This window comes from Durio zibethinus, chromosome 4, assembly GCF_047325235.1.
Source record: "Durio zibethinus cultivar Kanyao isolate XHJ-2024 chromosome 4, ASM4732523v1, whole genome shotgun sequence".
NCBI classification, from domain to species: Eukaryota; Viridiplantae; Streptophyta; class Magnoliopsida; order Malvales; family Malvaceae; genus Durio; species Durio zibethinus.
Window position 1 is genome coordinate 1,287,032 of NC_143165.1, and position 13,667 is coordinate 1,300,698.

General features: G+C 27.0%; 1 protein-coding gene across 1 annotated transcript; it reads left to right on the forward strand.

Annotated features, from left to right (window-relative positions):
- Window positions 1–5,325: 5,325 nt before the first annotated feature.
- Window positions 5,326–10,936, forward strand: LOC111287655 (protein CORTICAL MICROTUBULE DISORDERING 2-like). Its single transcript, XM_022878330.2, has 4 exons — window positions 5,326–7,037; window positions 7,578–7,886; window positions 8,182–8,273; window positions 9,800–10,936. Exons 1-4 carry the CDS (start codon window positions 6,087–6,089, stop codon window positions 10,665–10,667), a joined length of 2,220 nt encoding a protein of 739 aa, XP_022734065.1. The 5' UTR covers window positions 5,326–6,086; the 3' UTR covers window positions 10,668–10,936.
- The last annotated feature ends 2,731 nt before the right edge of the window (window positions 10,937–13,667 follow it).

The window sequence follows — 13,667 nt, forward strand, 5'->3', positions numbered from 1 at the left end:
ATTATCAGTATAATTTTTTAATTTCATAAGTAACGTTAATAAAATAACATATATTTTTTAAAATAAATTTTAAAAAAATAAAAAGAAGATATATATCATCGTATTAATTTCGTTTGTAGAATTAAAAAATTTAACTGATAATATGTTAAATAATTTTTTATATAAAAAATATCAAACATAATTTTTTTCATAAGGGAGAAAAATGTGCTATTATTTTTACATTTTCATTTTTATAATTTTAAGAAAATTAAGTTAATACATCATGATTTAAAATTTTGTAGTATTAAACAAGGTCTTGAGCTCAAATTTGATTTTTTTATAAAATAAATGATTTTTTTTATTTAAAATGCTTTTATTTTTTTATTGTGAATTAATTTCTTAACTAACATTGAATCTTTTGCCAATTCAAAGAAAAAAAAAATCTTTTGCTTGAAGATTGCTGGCTAAATAATGATTAGAGTGGGCAATGATAAAAAATTTGTTACTTTATCTTTATTAACTTTTAAGACAAACAAATTCTAATTACTACTCTTTAGTATATATTCTTCATTTTTTTTAATTACAATTGCTTTGTTCTTTGCTTCTTTTTTTTTGTATTTCATAATTTGAAACAATTTTCCAAGAAAAAAATAAGTAAGAAATCAGTGAGTAATCCTTGTGTCGGCCAAATGAAAAACCAATTGCATGGAAATGAAATCTAATTGGTGAATGAAACAAAAAAGCTCTCCCTTTTCAATCACTCAATAACTTTTAGAATGCCAATTAAATTTTTTTGGAGCATATCATTTATAATTTTTTTATTATAATATTATTATTATTCAATCAAAATAAAAATTTATAGAAAGGTCATCATCACTTATAAATGAAAAGCATATTACTTACAATAATTATATTGCAATCAATCAATAAATCATATTTTAAAATTGTGTAAGATTTATCAAAATATTATGTGAAATTCACTCTTATAAGTGGTGAACCCTCACTTAATTATTGACTATGATTGGACAATTATATCATTGTAGAAAAAGAATTATAGTTAAAATGTTTTTTTTTTTTATAAATATATGTTTTCTATAAAATTTTGATAAGCCTCACGTAATTATAAATTGTGATTGATTAATTGTATTATAATCATTGTATGTATTATGCTTCCAAATTCTTCATAAAAATATATATTTTTAGATTAATCTTACTAAAAATAAATAACAAGAAACCAATTTAAACTAAATTTCCCATTGGTTTGGTTTAGGCCAAGCTTTAAATGTGAATTTTAAAACTTTGATATGGTCTTACCCTAATTACTGTTTAATGAATAAAAAATTTATTTTGAAAAAATATATAATATTAAAATAAAATATATTTTAAAATATTTTAAAATAATAATGATATTTATTCAAATTAAATCAAACTAAACCTTGAACAAAAAACTTTAAAGGACAATATGATTTGAATTGATTCGACCTATGAATAGATTAATCTAAACCCATTGATATATTAATAAAAAGCACTTAGGATTCTCTTCTTCCTCAAAGATAAAATGTTTAGGTAAAACTTTGGTGTTTTTTTTTTATATTTATATAATTTATTAGTATTAGGATTATCTAAGCTAAAGTATCCAATGGTTTTTCTATTCCACAATGTTGATTAAATGTGAAGGGATAGTGTTGTTTACAAAACTCCGTTAAGCAACTATTTGCTTATGTGTACTAAAATAATCATGCTTTAATTGCTTTACTAATGACAAATTGATGTTAGGTTATGTTTGGTAGAATGGAAATAGGGAAGGAAGTAAATGGTGTATAATTCATATTTTTCCATCCTTTTAAGAAGAAAATTGAAAGAGAAAAAAAATGAATTTGCATTTTTTAGAGTTAATGTTATGAATAATTCTTAAATTATAATAAAATATTTAATGTGGTATATAAATTTTAAAAATGTTTAATATGATACTTAAATTATAAATTTATTAATTAATACAATGTTTAATTTTAACATGATTAATTTTAAATAAAAACTCTTAACGAATAAATAAATTTTTAAATATTATATTAATTAATAGATTTATAATTTAAGTATCATGTTAAAAATTTTTAAAATATATGTATCGTATTGAATATTTTATTATATTTAAAAATTATTCATAATATTAATTTTTTTATAATAAAAGTTTTGAATGTTTTAATCTTTAATTTAGTTTAATTTTCTTAAAATAATCTAACAGACAAATATATATATATATATATATATATAAATTGTACCATTAATTTTTGACTTGGTTCTTGAGGTTTTAATGACTCCGTAATTATTAATAAAATACTTTCACTTAAATTAAATTTTTTTTGCTTATAATCTGTAATGAGTGAATATTATTAATCTATAATAAACGATGATATAAAAAAAATTTGAAAACTTTAAATATATATATATATATATATATAAATCGTACTACTAGTTTTTGACTTGGGAACGTCAAAAAAGAGTCTATGAAAGAGAGATGCGGCTGCAGTATGATTGTTTGGAACTCCCTTTTTTCTCTCTCTTTGTTTTTGTTTTTCTAGTTGACTTGAGAGTCTCTATCATTTTATTTTAGGGTTCAATAATTTTCTGTTTGCTTTGCAGGAAAATGCATTTGTTTCCTGCTTCCTTACAGCAATGCAGGTTTCACATTTTGATTCACAGTGATTTTCAAACTCTTCTGCCTGTTGTAAATTACCTTTTCACATGCAGTACATTTTTTCTCTTTAAAAAAAAAATCATCGTAAATTATTCATATTTACTTCACATACATAATTATTTTCATACTAATTGACATTTACGATACTTTATTATAAGCTTAATTGACATTACTTTTTTTATAATTCGATAAAAAAATATTTTAAATTTTGTTTAGATTGAATCTTTTTTCAATTGATCATAAAAACAAAATCCATATTTTTTTTTTCAAAATTTTTTCTTTTCCACATGCATTGCTTAAAAAATTCACATTATAAAATAAAATGTAGTGCCAAAGCAATATATAAAAAAGAAAATGTTAACCTTTTCTTTTTTCTTTTTTTATTGCAAAATCAGATTTGTTGTATAAAAATTAGAACAAAAATAATAAGATAAGAAGGGAAGAATCTAGCATGGATGCTGGCCAGAAACAAAGAATATTTATATTTTTTTCTGAATAGTTGAATTGGATAATGGTTTTGTGTGTGTGGCTACACCAATTTTTTTATCATAGTATAAAGATATAAATAATATATTAATATTCATAAATTATTTAGATTTAATTTAAATAAAATTTAAATTTATTATTGAATCTAATTCGAGGTTGAGTAACTCAAATATTTTTATTTTTAACTTAAGTATTTCGTAAATATAATCGAATTTTTATATTTTAATATATTTTAATTAATAAAATATCTCAAATTTAAATTCGAATATAAATAATCAAATTTTTATTAAATATAAAAATCAAATTTATTTTTACATGTTAATCAAATTTTATCGAACGAACTCTATTTCTATCTCAAATCAAACTTAAGCTACAAAATAAAATTTGATCGAATTTGTATTGAATTTTAAGCCTTAAATTTTGAGTTAAGCTCGAGTCTAATGCTATATCGATTGAACTCGATCGATTATATCTATATTATAGTAGACATAATAATTTATATATTAACGTGTATAAAATATTAATAATTTATATATTTATTTTATATTTATATAAAAAATACATGTCATAATTTATATTAATAAAAAATAAAAAATATTTTTTTATTTTATTAAATTTATATATAATTTTTATTAAAATTTTAAATTATATCACATTTAATTTTTTTTTATTATTTTTATATTATATCATTATATTACTTTGATTCATCATAATTGATAAGATCTTTTATGTTAACAAGACAAAATAAAACAATCCTCCGAATAAATATAAAATAAATAAATACTTTGAATATTAAAAAAATTATTATTATAATAAATTCGACCCAACGGATTCGACTTTTCTTCAAATCTCGCTCAGAGTTTTACGTATAAAATTGTCTAATAAAAATAAAAATTAAAAAAAAGGGAAAACTGCTTATATTTGATTAAACCCGTAATTTTAGATATAATATAATAATATGATATAAAAATAATATAAAAAATATAAAATTAAAATAAATTAAAATTTAATAAAAATATATAAATTTAAAATAAAATAAAAATACATTTATATTTAGATATATTGATTGATATAATAAATTTAAACTTTGATATCAACAAAATCTGACAAGTGTAACACATATATAAGTGTAATTTTGGGATGTGACAATTTTTTTGAGGTAACCGATAGCCATTACCTTGTTTGTAACACCCCCATTGCTCTCTGCACATGTAACCACTTGCATTAGTATTAAAAAAAAATCAAAAATAAAATATTATTAAAAAAGCTTATAGATTAATTTTTATAGATAACTTATTCTCTCTCTTTATTTTTTTTATTACAATCAATCGATCTTATTTTTTTATTTAATTAAAAATCTATTTAAATGAAAATTTAATACCAATTATAATAAATTTTTTTATAACATATAATTGATATATATATAAATAAAATAAATAAAAGATTTTTATTTTATTTTTTCTTCCCTTTTAACAATTTTTTTATAATTTAGAGATTGATTAATTAAAATTTATCACGTAATTAAATCTATTCATTTAAAATTTTAATTGAGTTCAAAATAAAAAATAAATTAATTATAATAAAATATTAATAATTTAAATAAATATTGAATTATAATTTAAAGACATTTTTAACTTTTTGACTTAAAATTAAAAAATTTCTATCATAAATAATTTTTTAATGGATATAAATACTAATTTTTTGCTATTGCAATTCACAACTTAATACATATTGAACTCATTTCCTTCATCAAAAAAGTTAATCTAAGCCCAAGTTGTTCATTACTCATTACAGTTTTTTTTAGCAGTTGAAAGAAAAAAAAATTCACCTTAGTGAAAAACTGAAATATTAATTAAAAAACTTGAATGAATTTATAAATAACTTAATTCTGTCTGCCATATCCAGTTCTTGTAAGAATTCTTGAAACCGATTTGACTATTTGCTTCATCTGACTAAAAAAAAAAAATCATTTCTTTATCCTATCAGTTCTTTTATTTACCATAGTACTGGTACTCAATCAGAAGCCTAAGTGGGGTCAGGTTCCAAGCATTGTCTTCACATTGTTTGTGCATGTGTTTATATCTGAAAGTGTGTCAGATTCTGACACACGTTTCTCTGTTTCTCTCCCTTGTTTTATGTCACTCATGGATTAAACCAGCCAATCTGTTACTCTCTTTTTCTTGTCCAACCTTTTTCTCTGTTTCCTGCAAAATTTCAGCAACCCATTTTCAAGCTTTGTTTTTTCTCTCATCCTCTTCCTTAAAAAGTCACCTTTTTTAAAACTCTTTGTGCTGGATTGGGTTTCATTACGTGACTGAAAAACCAACCCATAGTTTTTCTATTTTGCAATTCTTTTCCATTTCCATTTTGGGTTTTGGAAAGTAAATGGTTTGTTAGTTTATATTGGAGCGGGATTTTCTCTGTAAACTGCCATAGGCATCTTCATCATTTATTACTTTAGGCCTTTTCTTATCTGGGTTTGGTAGATTTTTTTTAATTCATTTTTTTCTCCCTTTGTTCTTTCCAAGTTGTACCAACAAAATTATTGAATACAATTCAGGGGGGTCTATGATTAATGTGTTTTTTTGTTAATAAATCTCTGTTGAGTTGTTGTCTAAGTTGTTGTTTTCCTTCTCTTTATTTGTTAAACTAATATTAAAGAGCCAAAAAAAGCTGCAGACACCAATTTGTGTCTTGTACAGTTATTTCTCTCTTTAAACCTTAAGCCTTTTTATGGTAACAAATTTATTATCTTTGATTCTTGATTCCTTGTTTCAAGCTGTTTTATTAATCTGGGTATTGACCAAAATTCTTTATTTTTCAATTTCTTTGATTCAAGGTTTCTGTTATTCTCTCATACAGAATCTTTTATTTTCTTTGTCTGGGGTTTTTGTTCTAAGAGTAATGTAAATTGGAAGCACCCAAAATGGCAAATCTTGTTCCAGGAGTCCTTCTGAAGCTTTTACAGCATATGAACACAGATGTGAAGATTGCTGGTGAGCACAGGTCATCTCTATTGCAAGTAGTGAGTATAGTTCCTGCACTGGCAGGAGGTGAGCTATTCCCTAACCAAGGCTTTTACCTTAAGGTTTCAGATTCATCTCATGCTACATATGTATCTTTGCCTGATGAACATGATGATTTAATTCTTAGTGATAAGATCCAATTAGGTCAGTTTATTCATGTTGACCGGTTAGAATCTGCTTCACCGGTACCCATTCTCCGTGGGGTTAGGCCGGTCCCTGGGCGACACCCTTGTGTAGGGAGCCCTGAGGATATTGTTGCAACTCATTCTCTTGGGTTCCTTAATAATGGTAGTCAAAGTGCCTTGGGTTCAAAACCTGGAGAGAAAGTTAAGTCACCATCAAAAGCAGTTTTAGGCAGTGGTCACAGTGGAGAGAAAGAGAAGTCTGTTGGGAGTAGATCAAATGGTGGTGTGAAAGAGGATCAATTGGATAAGAAAATGTCTTCTTTGACTAGATCAAAGTCTCAATTGACTAAACCAGCGTTGGGTTTGGATGTGAAGAAGGAACCTTTGGGGAGATTGAAGGCACTAAGTTCACGGTCTATTCCTTCTTCCCCCACTAGTTGTTACTCATTGCCAACTTCTTTTGAGAAGTTTGCCACTGGGATTAAGCATCAGGCTGAAATAAAGGGGTTGAGGAAGGGAAGTCCCAAGGTGGGATCTGTGGAGAAAGTAAGTTCCTTCCATGGGTTGAGTTCAACTGGAAAAAAAGTACCTGTGATCAAAACTTTGGTTCAAGGGATTGAATTAGGAGCCAAGGCTTTGAGAAAGAGCTGGGAAGGGAATATGGAAGTGAAGGGTAGGGACCATTCTAAACTGAGGGCTACCAAGCGAGAATCTGGGAGCACGACTGTAAGTTTTCTTGTTCTTGATCTGCTGCTTCTAACTGAGTAAAACATAAGGAAGTTTAAAATATGAGATAGTAGAATCTATTTGTTCTATTTTCGTAAATTGTTTTTTACTGTTTTATATTAATTGTTCAATTTGTGGACTGGCTTTTCTTGAAGGATATAACTCAAGGTAATGCTTGGATTCAGCTTTAAGTTTAGGATATGTCATACATGTGTGACATCGGTCTGTTTATTCTCTTGTTAGTTTTCCTTTTATTTGGAGCCGATTTTTTAAGTGCTTGATATGTGTTTGATGTGGTTGCTTAGTGCAAGTAGAAACGTCTAAGCAACACAGAATAATTCAATCTTTTTTTTTTTTTTTTTGGAATTCGATTAAAGAAGTTTAAGCATTGAATATGACTTCTCCTCCTATATTATCTTTAATGTCAAAATGTTTTAGAATTTGGAAAATACATGTGTATGATTTCTGCATTGTCTCAAGGTCTTGTTTTGTCAAGCTACTTTTTTCCCTTCTTCTTTATGATTGAAATCTGGATACCAGGCTCCTAGAAAGAGCACATCAAGCGAAAAGTTATCATCCAAGGAGGAGGCTAAGCTCCATACATATACCAGGTCATTAAAAGAGGAGAGTAAATCTCAGGTGTCAACTAAGAAAGTCATGGCAAATGGAATGTTGGATGACCAAGAGAAACCAAATAAGCCAAGAACTTATGTTGGGAAGAAATCTGGAGAATTAACTAATAATGGTGCCCTGGGGAACTTGGTTAAGGTTCCGATAAATAATAAAAGATTGACAGATGGAAGTGTTTCATGGGGTTCACTCCCCTCATCTCTTTCAAGGCTTGGAAAGGTATGAACATATGACTCTTTGGATCTTGACAACATTCTTAGCTTTTAAATGAAAGTCTCTTCTAAGGGTTATCTTGCAGTCGTAAAAAGGGTTGATTTCATAGTATCACTGGGCTATGTGGTTAACCATCAACCTTTTGCATGGCAACAACATCCATCAATTGATGTTTAAGGGTTATAGTTTGTCATTAGTGGTTTATTTTTCTTGCATTGACAGTGTCATTCACGTTCTGGCATTGTGAAATATATAGTTCTTTTTGTGATTCCTCATGTCAAATTCGTGATTGTTGTCACAGGAGGTCATGAAACACAGGGATGCAGCACAAACAGCAGCAATACAAGCTTTACAAGAGGCTGCTGCTTCAGAGAGCTTACTTAGATGTTTAAGGTATGACTATTTAACAATAAAAGAAAAGAAATGTTAGCAAAGAAAACGATTAGAATTTGCAGTAAAAGCTAAGTCCCTCTTAATTTCAAAAGATTAAATATCTTTTAGATGTCTGGATTTCTATTCTCCATATTACCCTGGTCAAACTTTTTAATTTGTACACAAATTGTAAAATCCTAAAAACCACAATTCTCAACTGAACAATCTGCATGTTGTAACTTATGTTTGTAACTGAAACCTCTAGAATGTGCTAACTTCAATAAAGTTAGAGTCCATCAGGTTAGAATTGCTGCACCAGAACGAGAGTTCATGGAAAAATTTTCATGCTATACATTCCATGATCAATTGTTTCTGTCCTCTTTTTATATGTGTTTGATCTAGTTTCTTGGAACTTAGAATGGTGTGGTTAATTCTTTGACTCCTATATTTCCTTTTTATTGGTGGCTTCTGTTTTAGTTGAACCTTATTATCAATAGCATATGTGGAAGAATGGAAGATTTTCAGAAGAAAGTCAAAAAGCTAAAATTTCTTGAAGCTTGAGCAATTTGAAATGAGTGAATGGTTGTGGGATGGAATTTGTAGCTCTTATAACTGTTTTCAAGAGGGAATAAGATGGAATGGGGTGGCCAATACCCTGCCAATTTTGTTCAAATGACTGCAAGTGTAGGTAAAAAACTTGATAACACGAGGGTCTAACACTTCTCGGCCCCTGGGTGCCTTTCTCCATAGTTATAATGAAGTTGTTCTTGCATGCAAAGAATAAGGCCAATGTGTTTGATCTTTAGATGTATTGGCCTTTCTCGTTTTGTTGTCTCGCTTTTCAAATTCAAAGGGTGCAAGGAACTAACCATGTAATTGTTTTTTACTAGGTAGTACTAGATAAGAGTGACTTTGGACTTCATCAGTTTTATCTCAAGCCTTATAGGTAGCAAGTTAAACAATCAACCACTTGACCCGGAACCTACATGTTGTTTTTTTTTAAAACTCATCTCCATCGTAAACCTGTGAAGTCCAGTCTTAACATTCTAGTTTGATTGCTTAGCAATCATAGACTAGCAACTCAAACCTTGGCTTCATCAGGATTGGAAACAGCTGAGAATTAAGAATTGATCTTCTGGAGTTGCACCAGCAGAATTTCTTGCTTTTGGGTAAGGGTGAAGAAAAAGAAACTTTGAGTTTTTCAATGGGACACTTAAGGAACGTAATAGGCACATATTTCATCTCAAAGTGGTCAGATTGTCTCAAGAAAATTTATACATTGGCATTGTCTAATGCCATAAGCAAAATGGTCAGATTGGCCACTGCTCCGTCCTTTAGGTCAAAAGCAGAGGGATGGAACCATAATGTTTATGTGGGTTCCTCTGTAATGGCATGGTCAGCTTTCTCTTGCCATGCCCGAAAAATAAGTTCTGTTCTCTTACTGTTGTGTGTTCTTTAACTAAATGAGTGAGGTTTTCAAGGTTTTAATTTTTTCCAATGTTCTTTGCTTTCTTATATGACATTTGGTATATTATTTTGTCTTGCAGCTTATATTCTGATCTTACTACCTCTGCCAAGGAGGACAACCCTCAGCCTGCAGTGGACCAGTTCTTGACCCTCCATGCGAGCTTGAATAATGCTCACATGATTGCGGATTCTTTATCAAAAACTATTCAAATCGGTTCATCTCCAGAATCTGAAGGAAACCTGTCAGAAGAGGCAGGAAAGGTCACATCGGATAGACAGAAATATGCAGTCTCATGGGTGCAAGCCGCATTGGCTACCAATCTATCATCCATCTCTGTGTATACCAAAGAACCTTATCCAATGCTGAGTCATTCTTCAGCTTCTGCACAAAGCCAGAAGACTATCCCTGCCAATCAAAGCATGTTAATTCTAGAAAATTCTGCCAAGAATTCTTCTGCAAAAGCGAAAAGCCGTCCGGTAGTTGGCTCTAAGCTTGTAGCTCAGGGTGTTCTTCGTAAAATGGGGGATGGTTCAGGCCTTGGTCCGAAGGCACTGGTCCAACCACCAACAGAATGGACAAGGGGAAATGGCCTGGATGAGGCTGTTGACTTGGCTGAAATGCTGCGAATGGAATCTCAGGATTGGTTCTTAGGATTTGTGGAGAAATTCTTGGATGCGGACGTGGACACATCTGCTTTATCAGACAATGGTCAAATAGCCGGCATGTTGACACAGCTCAAGAGTGTGAACAACTGGTTAGACGAAATAAGCACGAGCAAAGATGAAGGAGAGACGCCCCATGTTTCATCGGAGACAATTGATCGGCTAAGGAAGAAAATATACGAGTATCTTCTTACACATGTTCAATCTGCTGCTGCAGCTCTAGGTGGTGGTGGATCACAGTCATCACCACCCATTCGAACAGTGGAAACAAAGTCGAAAAAGTGACTCAGGTAGTCTCCATGAAATGCATACAAGCAGTGTTGATGCACAGCAGGTAGCCCTTCATCCTACAAAGGTAGGAGGAGCTTACTAGTTTATCATTATTATGTATATAAATCCTACATGGGTTTTGAGGTATAGATGCCTGAATCATATCAAAGAAAAGCGTTTGATGCAAAGTGCAGGTGTTTTCTTTTCTTTTTCCTTGGTATTTGTTGCCTGAAATCATTATTATACAAATGAAAATAGTCTGAAGAGTTGAGATGTTGGCTTTTTCCTCTGTCCAAATTGAATATATATGCATCTTTAAAAAAAATTTCATTTAAGAATAGAAAAAGTTATTCCAGAAAACTCTGTTCTAAATTTATTCGAAGTCTAAGTTATCCGTCCAAGTCTGAAGGTCCACTCAAGTTTTGAGAGAATTTGAAGAAAAAATTAAAATATGTTAAAAGGGTTTGGACACAATTTTTAGGTCTATTTAAATTTTGGATATGATTTTGAGCAAAAGATTTAAATTTGAATATGATCCAGTTCGATTAGAATTTATATACATATAAATTTTTTATTTTTATATATATGTAAATTATATATATAAATTAAAAATAAAAATAAATATTTTATAAAAGTAAAACTTAAATTTAATAAAACATATATAATTTTTATTTTTATTTTTTACTTATATGTGAATTGAATATAATCTCATTAAATTAAATTTAATTACATCTTTTTATTTTTTATTATGCAAATTAAGTTTAACGAGTGAGTTTGAGATTTAATTTTTTAAATTTGGATTAAATTTGAGAAAATTTTAAGGCTTGAAATTTTGGGTCAGATCGAACTTAAATAAGCATATAAACTATTAATATCAAATATGAACTAGATCCGAATCTGATTTGGCCGTATACATGAACATTTCTACTTAGTTCCTTTGTTAATGAAATGGATAATATGATGAATAACTTTTAAACTATAGTAAAATGTTTATTGTGATATATGAATTTAAACATTTTTAATTTGATACATAAATTATAAATTTATTAATTATTGTGCTAATTGAAGATTTTTTGTCCTTTATGTGTCATTATTTTAAGTAACTTATATTACAAGTGAGTATTATACTAATTAACATATTTATAATTTAATTCAAATATTATACTAACAATTTTTAAAATTTAAATATTACATTGAATATTTTAAGGAATTTTCTATTCATGGATTATAAATGGACCATGCACGAGCAATTCTTGCAAGGCTTTGTTTTTACCTTTTATCAAGATGCCTGTTTTTGGAATTGGGTAATTCGATTTTTTGTAATAAAAAAGATATAGTTTGAAGATAAATGAAAAGAATGTGAATTTTTTAATAAAATAAATTATAATTTAAAAATGCATGAAAGAATTATAGATGTTATAATTTGAATTTTATACTTACGAAATGTAATTTTATTGGAATATAGCTCATCTTTAAGTTTTTAAATTTTTTCTTATTTCTAAAAAAAAAAAGTAAATTAGTTTGTGATAGTTTGATGCACAGATTATTTTTATTTATTTAAATGTATACAAAATAAATTAATATTATTTAATTATTTACATATTTAAAATATATTTAAAATATATTATAACATAATTAAGATATCAAATTATAACAAAATTAAAAATTTTAATTAAAAACATGATAAATTTCAAAATAACCCTACTCATAGGTCGAGTTGGGTTTTGATCGAATCTGACATGATATTTTAGTATTTTAAGTAAGTTTAGATTCGTTCTGTTTCGATTTTTCGATCCTCATTTTTTGCCCAAATTCATTCTTATATGTAATAATAAAGTCTAAACTTGCCCAAAAATATTTATATTTAAAATTAAGGAAAATAGTTTTTTTTATTTTTTTGTAAATTATTAATTTAATTAATTTTAATTGAATTTATGAGTTATTTAAATTTAAGTTCAATTTAATTTTGTTAAATATAATTTAAAATTGAGTCATTATTTTGTATAAAGAAATAATAGATTTTTATTATATTATAAATAATAAAGTAAATGGGTCTCGTTCATTATAAAAAAAAAAATAAATGAGCTTTGTCTCGTTATGATAAAAATTATTTTTTAATTTTCGAATTAAACCGAATCCAAACCTTTAACGATGAAACTTAAGCTCAACTTTATTTTTTGATTGGACCTTATTTATTTGTTTAAGTCCATTTAATGTGCTTAATATTAATGTTGAGATGTCAATTGGTATTAATGTAGAGATGTCAATTGGTAAGATATGGGTAAGGTAAAGCATTGACCATCTTCATTCATAGATTTTTATATTATACTTATGTCCATACCCTTATCCAAATAAAATTTTAAATTTATTTTCATTTTTATCCTTAATGAGTATGGATAATTTTCATATTTTAACTTTAAAAAAATAAAAAATAAAAACTAAAATTTTTTTAAAACTTTTTATTTTTATATTATATTAAAATTTATATTTATATTTAACAAATATTTTAAATTTATCATCATTTTCATCTTTTTAGGTATTTAATAAATATGAACAATCTCCATATCCATAACTTTTAATAAAAAGCAAAAAGCTAAAAAAATTTTTAGTTTTTTTTTTTTTTATCTTGTATATTTAAGTAATTCTTTATAAATATATATTAATATATATTTTTTCAATAAAAATATATTAATTTTAATTAATCTAAAATAATAATTTATATTATTTAATAAAAATCTATAAACTAAATATATATAAATATATATGTAAGGTATTGATACGGGACAATAACTATATTATTCATCTCTATCTCGTACTAAATAAGAATTTAAAATCATATGTATCCCCATCCATATACTCATAATGTGATATCTATCCCTATATTTATTTGAATAAAAAATTAGATTTTTTATTGGATATGAGTAAGATTGACACCCCTAAGTTAAACACATAATAAAAAAAGATATGATGTCTATAAAAGTATTCATTCAGTCGATTTGATTAATTTCAAATTGA